At 43.3% G+C, this 19360-nt stretch overlaps 1 protein-coding gene across 1 annotated transcript in view; it reads right to left on the bottom strand.

Moving 5' to 3' along the window:
• Positions 1–8306: 8306 nt before the first annotated feature.
• ELOB (elongin B) overlaps positions 8307–19360 on the bottom strand; it is a gene marked incomplete in the record, with an annotated part of 83396 nt that continues 72342 nt past the window's right edge. The window contains 1 exon segment of the mRNA XM_044086667.1: positions 8307–9556. Coding sequence (XP_043942602.1) covers positions 9444–9556 — 113 coding nt within the window.

The raw sequence follows: 19360 nt of genomic DNA, 5'->3' as shown, positions 1-19360 counted from the left end.
ATACCCCTGACGACCTGATGTCAGACCAGGAGTAACAGCAACAGATGCAGAAATACTAAGTCTCTGGTATTAGGGCCGAAGGAGGGCTACCTGCAGGCAGATAACCCAAGTGCGATGACTGCAACAGTGAAACACGAAGAACATCCGAGGTACCTTAGGGTTGCTGCATTATGGGCAAGAGTTTTTGGTTACCATGAACTTTAGTAATGGTAGAGTCTGATCAGAGGATTGGATCCGAACACATAATTTGAGAATAGAATGAAAATTAACATCAGATCTAACAGTTAAGATGGGGAAATGAGATACAAATGGTGATGTACACATCAACATTCAGAAAAGCCTCCAGGAACAGGTGGCATTCCTGTGGAAGTCTGGAACTTATGAGGAAAGAAACTGAAAGATTTGGAAAATTTTGTTTAATGGCATTTTAAAAGGAGGGGAAGCACCAACATCTTAGAAGAAAGCTGTGGTAGCTGGATTACCCAAGGACAGTAAAGAACCATTAGACCCAGCTTCATACAGATCCATTTCAATTTTAAGCCACGATTATAAAGAATTTATATCTATATTAGTTAAAAGAATGGCAAAAATGTGTTGTCAAAATTGAATGATACGGATCAGTGTGGTTTTGTGGAAAGGAGGCAACCATAAGACAATATTAACAGTATAACCATCCAGACTGAAGCAGAACGCGATAAAGTATCACTGCTGTTCGTGGGTCTTGTTGCAGAGAAAGCATTCGACAAAGTAATTTGGGATTTTAGTGTAATGGAAGCATTTGCATTCCTTGATAGAAAGGCCCGGAGGCAAGAATTAAAGTGGAAGTGCTCAAACAGAATAAAAAAAGCAGGGGTGTCCCCTTTTCCCTTTACTTGCTTTATATTTAGAGCCACTGGCAAAAAAAAAAAAAAAAAAAAAAGATCCAGAAATGCAGTAATGTAATTTGTATGATAAACAAGAAATGTTGGCTTTATTTGCAGATCGTTATTTTGTACCTGATAAATCCAGAAAAAAACATTTCAGTGTTGTGGAAAATGCTTAAGTGCCAAGTCTTTTCAGGATATAAAATTAATGAAGATAAAAACACAAGCTATAGCCGTAAATTATGTAACCACACAAGCTGGTTCAGCAATATCCATAATTATGGTGACACAGTAATATGAAGTATTTAGGACTGTGGATTAATAAGGTTTCCTGTTATGGCAGCTAAGGATATGTGGAAAGAGACTAAACAAATGATAATACAAAAGCTCAGAAAAAGGAAACACTGTTTATGGATATGGATGGTAAGATACAAGCAGTACAAATGTTTTTAGTCCCTTTAATTTTAGACATGGGTCAAGCATATTTTATCAACCAGACAAAAAGATGGACAACAAGAATTTGAAGGAATTTGGCATTGAGGGGAATAGGTCAAGAGGGATAGGTTGATACTTCTGAGTTGAAGGGTTATTTTAGAGCTACACAGTTAGGGATCATACACAAGCAGAAGGTTATACATTTAAAATGGAAAGGGATGACAACAGGGGTGGGGAGTACAAGAGTGTGGGGGATTTCTCATGCAAATCCTTAAGAATAACCACACAGAATATTATATTCATGAAGTAGCATCAAAGTATTCTAAGAACCAAGCCAACACAAGAATTGATAAAGGATATTTTGCCAATAGGGATAACTGGAAGTAGGGGTACAGAAAATAGGAAAAGGTGTGGAATTTAATGGAGAAAAACGGCAAAGGAATCAAGGTACTGGGAGAAAATAACTAGAGAGGGAAAGGTAATAGAATGGGAGGAGGCCAAGACGTTTGGACTGCAAATACTGCCTTCTCTACTAGGGACGGGACAAGCAGAGAGAAAGGAATTGGGGATCTTAAGTTAAAGATCTGCTCTGGTGGAGTTTTTAGTCAAATCTACAACAGAAGCTGCTGTTAAAAAGGGATAATTAGAAGGACATATAAAACACTGCATGATGACAATTAGAAGTTAGAAAAGATTGGGAGGAGAGACTGGAAAAGCAATTTACAAGAGAACAATGGGAAGACATATATATGGCTTCCAGTTTTCACAGAGTCCAGAAAGTTTAGGATCTTTGCTTGATGGTGTTTGCATAGGTATTTTTACACTCCAGACAAAGGAATTTCTCTCTGGCAATCAGCAAATATTAGAGGTGTGATGGGCAAGAGAGTTAACTGGGGATATATGTTTTGAGTGTAAGGAGATAGATTATAAAAAATCCCTACCCTGTCAGAAATATTGGGTGAGCAAATGGATGCAACTAAGGATGGGATTTTTTCCTCCTGGGATGCAGAATCTAAACTGCCTAGACACAGTAAGGCCTTAATTCTGTTGGCTGCCAAAAAAGCAATTACTAGAAATGGTTTAGACTTTGATCTCCAACTTTATTTGAATTATTGGGTTATAAAATAGATAAAAAAAAAACAGAAAAGAAAGATAAAATATCACAGAAGTAAATGGAAATTGTGGAAACAATACCTGCAGAAGAATGTGCAGGAGTAGTAGTGAGGTTTATGTCAAGGCAGGAATTCAGTAATTTATGTAATGTTGGAGTGACAGTTCTAAATAAAGGAGAGGCAATTCTATAATGTTAAATAGAAAAATATTAATATGATTTGTTTTCTTTTAATGTATGTTTCCCTATATCTTGTGATAATTTATTAGTTATTAAAATTTAAAAAAAAAAAAGCAGTTCTCCCATGGCCACAAAAAATACTCCAACAGCCACTGAGGATGCATCTAACCCAGAGGTCCACAGTGACTGAAGAGTACACCTGAGGAAATCTTGGAAAAAGGTGACCGTTCTGAAGAACCTGAAATGGCCACTGTACGGTCACCTATCTTCAACTGAGAAAGGGGGCTGCCTGCTGAACTGGCTAAGACTGTTTAATAACTTTTATGTTCTGAAGAAAAAAGAACCAGATATCTATTAAGCTGTTCCATGGTTGAGCTGAGTAAGAAGCTTGCGACATGGAATGTAATATTAGCAATTGTCAGTAGAAAGTAAGTACCGCAGAAGTAGTGTTTTCTTAAAAAGATGCACAATGCCAAGCACAAAGTACACTTGCCCCAGCCCCTGAACATATATATAAATTATAAAATTAAATTTGTTTAAAAAAAGTTTCCACAAAAAAACAAGCTTAAAACGTACTATGGCGCTGACTGGGTCGGTGCGGAGATTGGAGCAAAGATGCCAAAAGGAGCTACTGGGACAGACCTCGCGGCGTCTGATGGAACAGACAGCTCTGGCTCCTAAGAAAGGTTCGGAGGAAGAACAGCCAAAGATGAAGGGAGGATGGGCTCCAGAGCCGACTGGGCCGGAGCTGAAAGCAATTTAGCCAGCACCGATGACTGGAGCAGTTTCCTCACCACTCTATCGACATAGTCATGAGAAAGGGTGCTAGAGGACCTAGAGGACACGGTCAAGGATCTGGATCTCCCTGCAGAGGGAGACCTGTGAGTCGGAGAAACCGGTCGAAAAACTGGAGACTGGCTCAGAACTGATAAATCTGTCACCGGCTCCAATAAACTAGGAGCTGATGTCGACATCATAGATGCACTGCCTTCTGTCGGCCTCGAAGCCAGTGGAGCTGAAGAAGCAACTGTAGTCCTAGTGATTTTCTCTGGTGGCTCAGAGGAAACTGATGGAGCTGGACAGGGTTTCTTAGAGAATTTTGTCTGCTTTTTTCTGGTTTGGAAGGAGAGGATCTGGAACTAGAAGGCATCTCTAAGTCTTCTTCAAAGGAAGGTTTCAGCAATCCCTTTAAAATAAGCTTGTTCTTCCTCTCTTGCAGCACACAGGGACTGAAAGCGTGACAGAACAAGCAAGATTCTTGTAGATGAACAGCCCTCCAAGCAATACACGCACATAGTGCCCATCCGTCAAAGACATTACATTTGACACACTTTTTAAAACCCGAAGGCCTGTGTTCTTTAGAATCCTTGGACATGTTGATAGCAAGAACACGCACACACAAATACACACACACATACACACACAGGAAAAAACAGTAGGGACACCTTCACCACAGTAACCAAAAATAACCAAGATAGAGCGCAAGAAACTAGAGCCTCTAACTTAAGCGGCCTAGAGACAGTGGGATAATCACAGGGAGGACTAGGTCCTCTAAGTTAAACGGGCCTAGCCCAGGGAATAAGGGCACCAAAAACAGTCACACAACAAAAACCCGCTAACAGGTCTGCTACACAAAAAAAAGGGGAGGACTAGGTCCTCTAACTGAAATGGGCCTAGCCCGTAAACAGCAAAGAAAGAAACAGGATACCAAAAAAAAAAAGTTCAAACAGAACAGGTCACACAACCAGCAGAAGCAAAACACACACACTAGCTATGAAAATAGCTTTTGAAGCTACTATACTGAAAAGTATATCGAAAAATTGTACTTAGCCACGGCCAAGAGCGAGACCACATCCGAGTTGTATGAGCAGCAAATGAGATCTGGGGATAGGCGCATTGCAGTATGGGATACCTCTTTGCCATACTCTAGCTAGAAGTCTTCAATTTGTGGCTGAGTCGGAGCCGAGGTTCGGCTCCGAACCCATGGGTACGAATGTAGGCAAGATTTGACAACATAACATCTTTCATTATTGTTCTGAAGAAGAAAGAGCCAGATATCTATTAAGCTGTTCCATGGTTGAGCTGAGTAAGAAGCTTGCGACATGGAACGTAATATCTGCAATTGTCAGTAGAAAGTAAGTATTGCGAAAGTAGTGTTTTCTTAAAAAGATGCACAATATCAAGCACAAAGCACACTTGCCCCAGCCCCTGAACATGTATATAAATTATAAAACTAAACTTGTTTAAAAAGTTTCCACAAAAAAACAAGTTTAATACTTACTCCTTTGACAGGAATGTCACCTCAGGCTCAAGAGCCGCACAACCTATCAAAATTAAAACAGTTCTTAGAAAAGTACTGTCTGTTAAAGAATATGAAGGATTCTCTCCCAAAATCGACTTGTCTGCCAAGCACTGGAGAAATGCTAGTACACCACCGATCTTTGAAAAGCCTGCAACAACAGTAGTCTTCAGCAGCAGGAAAGCTCTGTGAAGGACTTAGCACCCAGCATGCAGAATTTCTCCCTGCCATACTTGAGCAATGGTCTGGATGCATGAAAGATGCCCTTAATCTTTGAAGACCAACAGCAGCAGTGATCTAATAATGAACACTTTGGGACTCAAGTTGAAATTCAAAGCTCAGTTAACCTTTGACTTCTGCAGAGTGCAGTGGACATTTTAGAATGAGGTGCCATGTCTGGAATTCGAATGCAACTCACAAAAATGCTAAATGTTCTTTAAAACTTCAGATGTAGAAAGTTTACAGTAAATATTCAGCTAGTGGCAGTAGCAGGACCAAATAAGCTGATGGCTACTGTCTTTCTAACTGCTGTGTTGAAACTTATTTTGTACTCAACCATATCAGCATATCATCTTAACCTTTAAAGTGTAATATCAGATGTTAATGATTCGCATAAGAACTTAATTACTCAACTTCAGCAGTCTGTGGCTAGTTTATTAGTACAAGTGTAACTGTGCAGAACTAGTGAATTAACTGAAAGCAGCCACTGTTCAACAAGTGATCAATTTAGTTACAGCTACTTAGAAGTGGTTTATTTTAATAGTTAACAGTAACTGTGTTCTTAGAGTGAGAGAGAGGTCTAAAAGACAAAAAGGGGGTGTTAGCCTCAAGACATCATTAGCTCATCCTCAGAAAATACAGCATGCATGCAAGCATACTGGCAAAATTATCTTTGTCATTAAAAGGGACTGGGGCTAAGATCAAAAAGGGAAAAATATTGGGAAGCCAATGGCTATAATTCTACTCTCCAGCTATTCAATGTAAAACTTGTTTTGAAGTAACGGCTGTTAATTGTATCCCAAGGCAGCAATGCACACCTGCTGTACACGCAAAGCAAAGGGGTTCAAATCAATCGTGTAAATCACAAATAACCCTGTCCATCACATCTTAGCTGGTGGTAATGTATGGGATTGAAAGCCTATCCATCACATGGCTCCTGTGAGCAAAAAACCATGCAGACCATATGCAGGAGGCAACATCAGAAACCAAAGCGGGAGGGAAAAAAGTGCTGTGGAGGAGCCATGCCAATGGCTTTCTACTACAGGCACTGGGCAAAAGACCTTAAAATCCATAATCTAAATATACGATCATTTACATGTTCCATTTAACTTTCTCTTGTAAAATGTACTAAAGGCCACGCCAATAAAAATGGCTGAGATGACTACTGATGCATCTCTGACGCAACTTGAAAAAAAAACTAAGCATTAATTACACTACAAAGAGATTTTTGGTATGAGACAATATCTCAACATTTTAATGTTTGGTAACTTAAGAAATGCACACAGTTCTTTAATAAAGAAACACAAACTATAAAGAAAACTCACATTCCTTAGAAAAAAAAACAGAGAAACAGGCATATCCAACTACACTGGTGGCATAGCTTCTAAGCACGGAATCACACACCTCTTGTGGACAAGGTTCTTGGCTTAACTGACATGCTCAAAGTGTCAGTGTTGGAGATGCTGGCAGGGGTGGACTACATATTTCCTTTGGCCTCTCTATTTTTTTCTATTCCAGCTGTGGTTAAGAGTCTAAAAACTATCAGAGCTTGTCAAGCCCACCAGCAGAATGTCCAAGAGGACATCCAAAAATGCCTCGACATTACACTGAAAAGTAAACCCTAACTCAAAATGAGCTGGGTGCCTGTCTGCACTGCAACTGTTTAAAGTTCTAAAATAAGCCCATAGTGTAGATTGAAAGGGACGAGTACCTGGGAAGGAGGCCATCTTCTATCCTTGATAGACGGGGCTGGAACAATCCCTTCAACATTATCAAACCTAGAGAAGCCTTTCAGTAATACAGACAGGAGAAGCTGCACAACAGGATGTTGGAGCAGAATGTACACGTACATTACCTCATAATATTATATATATATATATATATATATATATATATATATATATATATATATATATATATATATATATATAGATATATATAGATATATAGAGATATATAGAGATATATAGAGATATAGAGATATAGATATATATATATATATATATATATATATAAAATGAACAGAAGGGAACAAATGATGGAAAATTAGCTCTCATTACCCCATTACCCACCCTCTGCTGTCATAAAGCTGTAGGCCAATAGTTACTATGTACCCCGTCCATGTCTAAAATGGGGAATCTCCTGCTATCTGGATGAATCAAAATAAAAAAGGCAAAACCTCCAAGAAAAGGGGAAAGCTGCTAGTAAATATTGGGAAGGGACAGTAACAACAGAGTACAGCAATGCTGGTGGAATATCAGGATTGTGAAAGGGTGAAAAGTTTACACCGGGGGCCTAAAAGCTATAAGCCACTAGTAGTGCTTTATCCTGCAGAGTTGCACTCAGTTCCATTAAATGCACATAGTGCAGCTCAGCAAACCTGTCACCTAACTTAAAATCCTGAATGTCATCCTCAATTTGGACTACGAGACTAGAAGCTCATACTTCAACATTCTGAATTTGGGATTCCAAAGCTCTGATCGGTTGGTTGCCCCCCCCCCCCCAGTTATCACAATCAAACATAGCTGCTGTTTAAAGCTTGTACATGACACATGTTTAATTCTTCTGTGACAGTCAATCCAGAAAGCACCATTATGATCACAAGGCCAGATCAGGGAAATGCTAGTGAAAGTTTAGAGAGAGTACAGGAACTCGGCACCAGATCACAAGCATACATAAATACAATGGGCAATAAAAAGCAGTTTATCTGGACTAATGTGAAACGTACAAAATTCAAATAGCACTGAACCAAATATTGTTGCACCTCCCTGGTTAGATTTACTGCATTTTTTCTGGAGGGGTGAGAGGTAATGCCACAGCAAAAAAGGAATTTTCCAGTTTATGCGATCTCTGTCCTGAAATGGAACAGTAACAAGAATGATCCTTCTAGCTGTACCCAATTAATCACTGTAAATTTCAGTCTTGCAATCAGACTACCATTCTTGCATTACTTTGGAGAGGGCTGTTGAACTTTTTTCAGGCTCTGTAGACAGCCCTTCAGAAATAAAAAAGCCTAATTTTCTGCCCCTTTGCAGACCAGGACATGTATACACAGAGTTTAAGAATGCTTCTGACAGCTGCTTCATCTTCAGCCTTCCACAGCAACACCAGTGATGAATACGCACACAATCTCCTGCACCAGAACACATACTGCACTCACCAACCCACTGAGCATTTAAAAAGACTCTGTGCACTGGAATGCAAGTAACTGAAGTCTATGAATTTATTATTGGCCTTTTCCTTTACAGGGAATGTCCACTACAATGGTCACATCCATTTAATCAATTTCAGACGCACTTTAGTGCAGCAAATCTTATAATCGACTACAGCTTCTTCACTTGAACCTGGCAGGACACAAGTGTGGTGTACAGCTGTAGCAGGGACAATTACTCAAATGGTGTTTCAGTGCATCACCATGCAAACAAGATCTTGGCTAGTCTATTGCTGGGAAAAGGCAAGGTAAGTCACAGAACCAAGGCTGTAGAATGCACCAACTTGCTCCGGTTAAATAAGTGACACCAAGCTGAAGGAAACAAGGGGATATTTCATGAAAGCTTCATCTTCCAAAACAACCAGACCATCCATGTCCTACACCAAGGTATGCAAAAACAATGTGGGGCTTTATGACGTTATTCCAATAAAAATTGCATGGGTCATGTGAAAAGGTCTCATTATTTTTTTTTTTTTGCACAGCCTAACAATATGAAAACTAGTCTGTGAGCAATCGTTCACTCTGAATCACTTGACTGTCTTCTGAACGACGGGGACTAATTTTTTTGAATGCTTTAGTCTGGTTAAACTTTTGAGGATGGTGTAATAAAATTCTTACAACTATGCAACATTTCAAAAAAGCTATCATCCAGAACTCAAACTGGCAGACACTACTGAAATGCAGTGTCTGCCTGCTTCACTTCAGCACTCAAGAAAAACAAAGACATCTGTTTTCAGCACCATTATCAATGGCTTAATTATTAACAAAAACAAAATACTTGAATGTTGTGCTACCAAAAGCAAGTCCACATAACACAAGTGAAAAAAACCTAAAAACAGGTAAAGTCCCAGCAACAGAAAATGTTAGCACTCAAATACACACATTCCATGCCTGCTGTGCCAAGAAAAAGAGAGCTTAGCTACAAAGTCCATATGTACCCAACAGAAACAGGGATTGGGGGACACTGCTGTCGAGTGAACAACAGTGCAGTTCATAATCTGTGAAAAACGCAGGGTGGGGTGGAAAAGTCCTTTGCTTCTGTTTATGTACATCATGTGAAGTGTCTGCAGAAGGGCAGCAGGCATCAGCAGCCGTACCCTGCATCTCCTCCACAAGTCGCTGGTCTCACTGCACTGCTTGCTCATTGGCACTGCTGCTCGAGTCCTGTGGCTTCATAACATCTGGGAGCTCAGGTGGGCTGGAGAACGGATCAATACACAATGGCTCAAAGTGGTCATCTGAAAAACAGAAAAATCCATGTAACAAAATAATGCATAGCAACTCAAGAAAATGGGAGATTAGGTGGGGATGTTGGGGGGGGGCTTCTAACAAATGAAATGTTCACAGTGGGACACTGATAAATAGGAAAAAGGCATTAAGAGAATTACTCATCAACGCAAGATAGTGGGGATACAGAAATTCATTACTCAAAACTGAAGCAAGGCATGGAGAAAGAAATTCTTCAGATTTGCTTTAAAAAGAAAATTTCTGTACTACTCTTGCAACCATAGCTCCATACAGCCAGTAGCAGAATTTCAGCACCATCTTTCACAAAAGGATAATCTAAACAGATTCCCATGCTCCACTGTTTGCACTACACTCCCACATGCTGTAACAAAAACTGTTGCAGGAAAAAGTAGGTGTAAGCCATTTCCTAAGTGACTGATGGAAGCACAGCTGAGTTAACACTCCATGGCATCATGTATGTAAAAGCTGCCTTGACAATACCTGCCAAAGATCAACTACATCTGGGCAGCAACCTCCTTTAACTATTTCACTAACAGACAGGTCAAAGCAACTCATGGTAAACTGACAGCTATCCTCCAACAGATGCTCCAGTCTTAATTCCTGCTCTTGACTGGCTAACACACTATTAATCTGGCTGCACCCAGAAGTACAAATCGCTCCTCATATGTTACCAAGCAGGACTGCTTTGTTGACTATTTGCTCAGGGTAGTCAAATACCTGACTTGACCCCCTGCAACACAACAGTTACCTTTTACACTGATGTGACTCGGTCTGGAAAAGCTAGCAGATCATGAACTGTCTAGTCAAAAAGATATAGAAGAAATGTCCATTTTGAACAGTCTCAAGTAGTTACAGTAACAGATGATGGAGCTTTCATGGTAGTAGGGGGAACAAAACACATGGCCAACGACCACAAGGGCCTTTTTAAGCCTAGCCATGCACCCCAAATCTCTGACAAGTTCTGACACCCTTGATAAGTGTAATCATGGGCCTGAGTGATTAATGGATCAGGGACTAATCTCCGATTGCCCATCCAACTGTACAAGTTGCACTTTAATTGGCTTAGGGAGCAACTCTGATTCACATGTATTGGGGGGGGGGGGGCTGTTCCATAAACGAGGTAGTCTCTGGGATACATACCTCTCTCTCCAGTAGGTCCTATTTATATCACAGACGAGGTTTAAGTCTTTTAAATGGGTAATTCTGGTGCCGTTTGTTTTGTGGTTACGCAGGAGGTCCATCAGAGTGGGGTATGACAATGCCTTGTTTGCCAAGCATAGATCTCCCCTCAAAAGCCTGTAGGAGACAGAATACATGGATAGGGCCTTGAGGTGGTCTGCACAGGACATTTTACTTGCGCTCTGTATTCTTTTAGTGAGGAACCTCTGTGGACGTTCCAATTGTTGGATGTGCCTGGTTAGGTGCATACCAAAGGGGCAATGTACTCGACGTGTCTGACGAATGCCAAATACAGTGGAACAATGACTTCCTTGGACGTCATACCTTTGTTTATAAGCTGCGCAAGACAGAATGATTTACTCACCACTACAGACACATGATGGTCTAAGGCTAGCTTACCATCTATGCGCCTCTCTAAGACTAATCCATTACTGACAAATGACCGTGTTTATCAGAAAGAATTTACTCTTCACAACCTAAGAAGCTGCTCTCAGCAAATCCTTACCTTCCTCATCATGCTTGCTTTTCTTTCTTGAACTGGCAGCATTTTAAACAATACTACTGAAGTAACAAAAAGGGAGCAGACCTCCCCCTTCAAGAGTTCAGTTGTGCTTTTTCGCAGGATCAGAGTTTGGCGGCTGTTCAGTAAACTACCAATAGCTTTCCCATAGCTTTTCTCCATTTTCATTTTTCCTTGGGTGGAGAGGACTTTGATCAAACCTCAATTTTATTAAACTGGACCACTTTAATGCACAGGGTGATGCAATCCATCTACAGCCCCCTTTTCCCAATTTTTGCTCATGGGGTTGGGGTGTCACTACAACAGTGAATCATCTAGGGCCCAAGGTGTACAACTCTGGGTGGTTAGCCTTGCCACTGTAGTTCTTCCACAACATGCACTTGGACACACTCACACCTATGGCCGATTCAGAATAGCCAATCTGCCAACTACAGGTCTTTGAAATGTGTGAGGAAACCAACACGGGGGAGGACATGCAGACTCCTCACAGAAGGCACCCCAGCAGAGAATCAAACCAGGGAAACTCTGTGAAGCAACAACACTATCCACTGTGCCACCCAGGTTGATGTAATAATACACGTATGAAACAATCATTGTCAAATCAAGAAGTGTGATCACCAAAGGATGTGATATATAATATGAAATGAGTGAAGCAAACAGCCTTGAATGATTGCGTAATGTGACTAACAATACAAGGAAATGTAGAGGAGACTGGGCAAACATGACCGATCACAGTAGAAGCTTGAATTCGTCACTGCTGCATTAGCCTTTTGCCTATATGGGTTACTGACCTGGTCCAAGAAACAACTGGCCAGCTTCACAAAGCTTTGGCTCCTCCCCACACCTTCATACTGACTGACAACTGGTCATCTGGCTCCTCTGCACACTTTCATACTGACTGACAACTGGTTATCTGGCTCCTCCCTACACCTTCATACTGACTGACAACTGGGTAAGCTCAACGAGGGAAACCAGCAGAGTGAAGACTTCTTCAGACTTTCTTGCCCATACAAATAGACACTGGTAAACAATCCCGAGCAAATAATAATGCATTAACAACCAAGAAAAATAAAAAAAAGTTATGTTCTTACCATAACGCTCCATGTGAATTGTTCATCTCGCCTTTGTTCTTACACACAGGTTCGGAGCCGAACCTCGGCTCTGAGTCGGCCACATCATCAGCTCTGCATCTTCGAGAAAGCTCGAGGCACAGTTGTATCCCATGATCCCCCGGTGCTAACCCTCAGATCTAGTTTGCTAACACCAGAAGAATCTCACCAATCACTGCACCCTATGCGCACTGAACACAATACACTGACTGATACACTGTCACACTCCTAAAGGAAAGGTGCACTCCCTGACGTACACTAGGAAGCTCAGAAATCTATACACCTGGAGAAAACTCAACCCGAATCCAGTCATACCCGTTCTTCCAGAACGCGGGAAGGGGGATGGAGGGAGGGAATGTAAGAACAAAGGCGAGATGAACCATTCACATGGAACGTTATGGTAAGAACATAACTTCATGTGAAATTGTTCGATCTCGCCGTTTGTTCTTACACACGGGTAGCGTCCCTAGCTCCTTTACCCTGGGTGGCTCACGGAAGAACATTCCTGAGAACAGTGGAACCAAAAGATGCCCTGTCCCTGGAGTTTTTATCTAACTTGTAGTGAGCAATAAACGTATGCGGTTTTTCCCAAGTTGCCGCCGCACAAATGATATCCAATGGCAGGCGAGCAGCATGGGCTAGAGATGTAGCAACCGCCCTAGCAGAATGAGCCTTGGGGTTAAAAGGGAGTTGCTTGGATTCCGAATAGACGTAATTTATACATTCTGAAAGCCATTTAGATACGGTAACTTTCGTTACTGCCATTCCTTTCCTTTGGTCAGCATATGACACAAACAGCTGGTCTGACTTTCTGCATTCCTTAGTCCGGTCTAAGTAAAATCTCAGTTGTCTGTGAACGTCCAACTTGTTAGAGTGATTTTTGAAGAAGGTGGGTAGTTCAATAGACTGATTAATATTTAGAACAGAGCAAACTTTCGGAAGAAAGGATGGATTGGTACGCAAAGTCACTCTGTCTGGATGAAAAATCATGTATGGAGGTCGCACAGGTAACGCTTGCAACTCAAACTCTACGAGCGGAAGTGATGGCAACCAGAAAGTGCCTTCCATGACAGGTACTTCAGAGGGGTCGTGGAGGCTGGTTCGAATGGAGGCAACATGAGCCGGGATAACGTCAAATTAAGATTCCATGGGGCAACCGGGTTCCAGAAAAGACAGAGATGAAAGGTACCTTTCATAAAGGCTTTGCAAAGTCTGAGAGACGTGAGAGCCATCTCCCTCACCAACATGAAAATTAGATATGGCCGCAAGTTGTACCCTTATCGTAGAAGTCGATGCTCCTTCGTAAAATAACGTTGTAAGAAATTCTAATATCTTGTGTACTGGAGCCCCAGATGGATCTATACCCTGTTGCGAGGCCCAATATGTAAAACGTTTCCATTTGCTCCTGTATAGCTTCCTTGTGGATGGCTTGTGGGAAGCTACAATTATGTGCTGTACTGCAGGGGACAGTAAGTCTGACCTGGCTAAGATGGGAAGCTGAGCAGCCAAGCTGTCAGTTTGAGGGACTTGAGAGATGGGTGAGGATCTCCAGAGTGCGTCAATAGGTCCGGCACTAGGTCCAGAATCCACGGCTCCTCCACTTGATGGGTTTGAAGAAAGGGGAACCAGATCTGTCGAGGCCACAATGGGGCTATCAAAATTATGGTCCTTTCCAGACATCTGGCTTTCTGTAGGAATTTGGGTATTAGTGGAATAGGGAGAAAAGCATATAGGAGACCCGGGGGCCAATCGTGTACCAGTGCGTCCCCGGGGGCACCACCCGGAGGGGGTAGTAGGGCAAAGTAGCTTCTGCATTTGGCATTCAATGGGGATGCAAATAGGTCGCAGTAAGGCTGGCCCCATCTGCGGAATATCTTTTCCGCTACCTGAGATTTGAGGGACCACTCGTGAGGCAGCAGGATGGCTCTGCTCAACCTGTCCGCAATGACGTTGGATGTCCCCGGGATGTGCGTTGCTATCAGAAAGCGTCCGGTGGACACAGCCCATTGCCAAATCCTGAGGGCCTCTCTGCACAATGGATAAGACCTGGTTCCTCCCTGTTTGTTGATATACCAGACTACTGACATATTGTCTGTCTGAACTGTCACTGTTCCCAGAGGTAAGGACTTGTGAAAGTGTTGCAACGCTAGAATCACTGCCCTCAGCTCCAAGACATTGATGTGCAGATTGTACTCCAACTTGGACCATTGACCTTGGACCGTCCTCCCCTGAAAAAGTCCCCCCCACCCCATCAGGGAAGCGTCCGTGGTTAAGGTTGCTGTGGGACTGGGCAGTACAAACGGCCGGCCTGTTAGATTCTGACTTTCCATCCACCAAAGATCATCGCGTTTGCAGGAATTTAAGACCTCGTGTGATAACGGAAGTCGTTGGCAAGACCACTGAGCGAACAGTAGCCATTGAAGAATTCTCATATGCATCCTGCCTAGTGGGAGCGCGATAAGAGCAGCTGCCATCATTCCTAGTGCCTTCAAGACTTGCTCTGCGGGGACTCTCTTGCTTTGAAGGAGGGTAGCGATTTGGTCTCTCAGTGCTGAAACTCTTGCTCGTGGGAGTTTGATTTGAGCCAGGGTAGTGTCTAGTTCTGCTCCTATAAATGAGATATGCTGTGAGGGCGATAAGACAGATTTCTCGAAATTGATTGTTATGCCCAGATGGGAGCAAAGGTTGATGGTGTAATCCCTGGCTTGCAAGAGACTATACTTGGTGGTGGCGGAGAGGAGCCAGTCGTCTAGGTAAGGAAACACTCAGAATCCTAGCTGCCTCAAGTGAGATGCCACTACTGCCATGCATTTGGTGAACACCCTGGGGGCTGAGGTGAGGCCAAAAGGCAGAGCCCAAAAATGGAAGTGCAGGTGATCTCTGGACGCCCTGGCCATCTTGATATGGTAGTAGGCGTCTGAGATCTATATTGCACATCCAGTCGCCCTCCTGTAAGAAGGGAAGGATAGACTGTAGCGTGACCATCCGGAACTTTTCCTTCTTCACGAAGGTGTTGAGCCTGCTGAGGTCCAATACTGACCTTGTCCCATTTTCTTTGGAACTAAAAATAACCTTGAGTAAGTTCCGGATCCTATGTGGTCCGCCGGGACTGGTTGGATGACTGTTTTCGAGTAGCCTTTTTATTTCTATGACTGCCTGATCCCACAGACTGGGTGGAACATCTGGGAATCTTTTGGGAGCAGGGGGAACTTTTACAAATGAGATGTTGTAACCTTTGGTAACTATGCTTTTTACCCAAGAATCCGATGTCAAATTTAGCCAGGCCTCTGGGTATAAAGCCAAGCGACCCCCGACTGCCTTCAGAGCAAGACAGCCGGGCCTCCACTCAGGAGTGCTGGAAGGGCTTGCCAGAGAGAGTATCTCTGCCGCCCTGATTCTGCGGACCCCCTCTGCCACCTGGGCGGAGTCTTCCATTTCTTCCCCCTCCTCTGCCACTGGAGGGGGCATCACTCTGTGTGGGCTGAAAGGATCCCAGAGTCTTTCGGAACCACATTTTCCTGCCTTTCTGCCCTTTGGGGTATGGTCTAGATGGGGCAGAAAAACAGACCCCTACGGCAGACAGGGTTTTCCCCTTCTTGCTTGCACCTAGTGAGAGTCTCCTTTACTTTGGGACCAAACAGTGAGGCACCATCAAGAGGCATTAGTAAAGGAAGGTTCATAGGTTCATAGGTTCATAGGTTCATACTAGGCTATCTGCCCAAGGGCATTTATAAGCCTAGCCCATAGTTATGTGGCTTTCGCCACCCCTTTAGTTTGAATAAAAACTATGCCTATCATTTTGCTGTGCCTCTGTCAAGCAGTGACGCTGAAGTAATCCCTGGGGTATATCTGCAATCTCCCATCCATTGGTCAAGATTCCTCTTGAACAAGACCAGAGAGGTGCTCTGCCTCACATGTACCGGGATTTTGTTCCACAGCATAGGGAGTCTCTGGGTGATGAATCTGTCCCTCCAGCACGTTCTATTTATAACCGTGTCAAGGTTTAAGTCTCCGCCCTTGTGGTTCTGAGGGATCTAGATTTTTGAGGTGAAGCATATTCATCAAATCTGGGTTTGACATGGCCTTATATGTCAGGCACAGGTCACCTCTGAGCAAGCGGTATGAGACTGAATAGAGCTGGAGTTCTTTCAGTCGGGCAGCATAAGACATATTTTTGAGACCCTTTATCCTTTTGGTGAGGAACTTTTGGGGCCTTTCAAGCTGCAGCAGGTGTCTGGTCAGATACATTCGAACGGGCATTGTACTCAATCATAGGTCTAATAAGTGATGAGTACAGGGGACGATGACCTCCCTTGATCTAGATGTGAATCCCTTCATGATCAGGTGGGTGATATAGAAGGTTTTCCTAACTACTTTAGCAACATGAGTGTCAAGCGAAGGCTACTGTCAACCTGGGTCCCCAGATCTCTGATGACTTTTTCTGTGCTCAGTGGATTGCCACCTATATGGTAGCTAGGGTAGCCTTGTTTTTCCCAAAGGGTATGACTATGCATTTTTGGCGTTTAACTTCAGGCCATGGCTCTGGCACCAGTTATCCATTTCTGTGAGGCCCTTCTGGAGGATATCTGTGTCAGATGTGTTTTCGACTATGGCGCCCAGTTTGCAGTCATCTGCAAACTTTGTCAGCCATAACCCTCCTGTGTTTGCTTGTACTTCAGAAAAGTAGATGCCGAACAAGAGTGGACCCAGGACTGAGCCCTGTGGGACACCACTTGTGACAGGCTTTGAGTCTGACATGGCTCCAGCAACTCTGACCCTGTGGGTTCTGTCACTTAGCCAGTTTGCAACCCATCTTGTGATGTATGGGTTTACATTCAAGCTGATGAGTTTTTCGATGATACCTGAGTGGGGTATTGTGTCAAGGCCTTTGCCAGGTCGAGGTAGGCTGTATGGACTGCCTTTCCTCATCAATGGCCTTGGTGACTGTCTCGAAAAAGTCAACCAAGTTTAAGAGGCAGGATCTGCCTTTGACAAAGCCAAACTGAGTTGGATCCAAAGTCTGCAAGTTCCCTATGTCTTTATTTATGAGTTCCATTATGATCCTCTCCATGGCTTTGCAGATAAGGCTTGTCAAGCTAATGGGCGGTAATTTCCAGGGTCTGTGGAGGCACCGCCTTATGAAGTGGGACCACAGTCGCCGTGCGCCACTCCTTGGGTACGTATCCTGAGGTGAGGCTAAGATTAAACAGCTGTCCTAACTGTGGGTTTAATTCCTCATTGAGTTCATGAAGCACACAGCCGGGGACACCATCCGGTCCCATGGATGCTGTGTTTTTGCCTTAGTGAGGGCAGTTCTCACCTGGGCGTTGGAGATGTTTGGGGGCTACAATCCTCTGGAATAGATATCTCTCCTTTGGGGAGGGGAGAAGTTTGCACTGAACCTGTCAGCCAGTATGTTGGCAATGTGTGTAGGTTCAGTAATTTTCACATCATTTTGAACTAATTCTGAGCATATCTGGGAGTTTCCTCCTAGGTTTCTAACATAGCTAAAGAAGGCCTTATGATTCTCTTTAGAGTCCTTGGCATTTTTCTCTCAAAATTTGCCTTGGATGATTTTATGAGAGCTCTTAGTTTTTACTTATAATGATCAAAGGTGTCTTACCTTTCAAGGATTTTGCTCTATCTTGTAGTAGCTTCCTCCTTTTGTTGTAGAGCTTGTTTATGGCTGGGGTCCACCAGACTGGACGCTTGCCTTTGGTACAGAGAGTCTTAGTTTTGTTTGGGATTGCCTGATCCATGCAGTCCTGTAGGTGCTGGTAGAAGGCATTTGTAAGTGATTCAGCGGTTTGAGTAATGTTTACCACTGGCTCAGGGGCCTTAAAGGAGACCACACTAGTTTTTAGAAGTGTGAAATCGGCTTTTGAGAAGTTTTTCACTGTGGTCTTTTTTGTTTCAGGTGGGGCGGGATGGGGTCCTCCAGCGAGGTTAGTTTACGATCTGATCTCACCTGTGAGGGGTATACTTCGGTGTTGAACATTTTGATCCCATGTTCGTGATGATGAGATCAAGTATGTTTTCTCCTCTTGTGGGGATGGTGACTAGTTGTTCCATGGCATTTGAGTTTATGAACTCCAGGAATCTTTGGGTTAGAGTGTTCGGGCTTGAGTAGTGTTCCCAGTCTATATTAGGGTAGTTAAAGTCACCTAGTATGATGGTGTTTGGAGATACATTTATCCCTCCAATGTTTTCAGGAAGGCCATGTGAGGTTCCTGAGTTTGAGAGGGTGGCCTGTAACATGCTACAAATTGCAGAGCAGTCTTGCCTATGGTTAATTGCACCTGGATGGTCTCCGATGCATCATGCGTTGCCACCAACCTTGAGGTGTGGGTGTCCTTTATGAATATGGACACCCTCCTTTCTTGGTGTTGTCCGGATTTTGGGGCCGGAACGCATGATATGAGGTGAAACCCGTTAGTGCTGGGGTGCTCTCAGGAGCCTTGAACCAGGTTTCTGTCACAGCACAGACATCGATGTTCTCCATATTGAGAAGGGCCTCGAGTGCATGCATCTTGAGATTGAGACTTCTGGCATTGAGCAGCATTACCCTTAGTTTTTTCCTTTTGGTGTTCTAGGGTGGTAGGTTTAGAATTTGAGCCTTGCCTAAAAAGGCACTATGGGGGTGGCAAGAGCCTTTGCCAATATCCGGAAGCCCAGGGTGACAGGTGCAAGCCGTCCCTTGAAGCAGCGTGGCTTGTCCAGCATGTCATCCCAGGCAGACAGACATTGGATCCCTTTGAATGACACCAGAATTTAAGCCAATTATTAAAGCTGATCATCTTATCACTGTATTGTGGCATCATTCTAGGTGAAGGTAGGATACTGCTCAAGGTCAGGGTCATACCTGCCTGGGCTACATAATCAGAGAGCTCCACGATGTCCCTTTTCATGTAGTCCAAGGAGGTACGTCTCAGGTCGTTGACACCAGCGTGGACAATGACTGAGTCGTATTTGTACCTGCTGTTGAG

The sequence above is a fragment of the Protopterus annectens genome, chromosome 10.part0 (genome assembly GCF_019279795.1).
Source record: "Protopterus annectens isolate FY-2018-M chromosome 10.part0, PAN1.0, whole genome shotgun sequence".
Taxonomy (NCBI): domain Eukaryota; kingdom Metazoa; phylum Chordata; order Ceratodontiformes; family Protopteridae; genus Protopterus; species Protopterus annectens.
The sequence above is the reverse complement of the archived record's forward strand: the minus strand, read 5'-3'. Positions and strand labels throughout refer to the sequence as shown.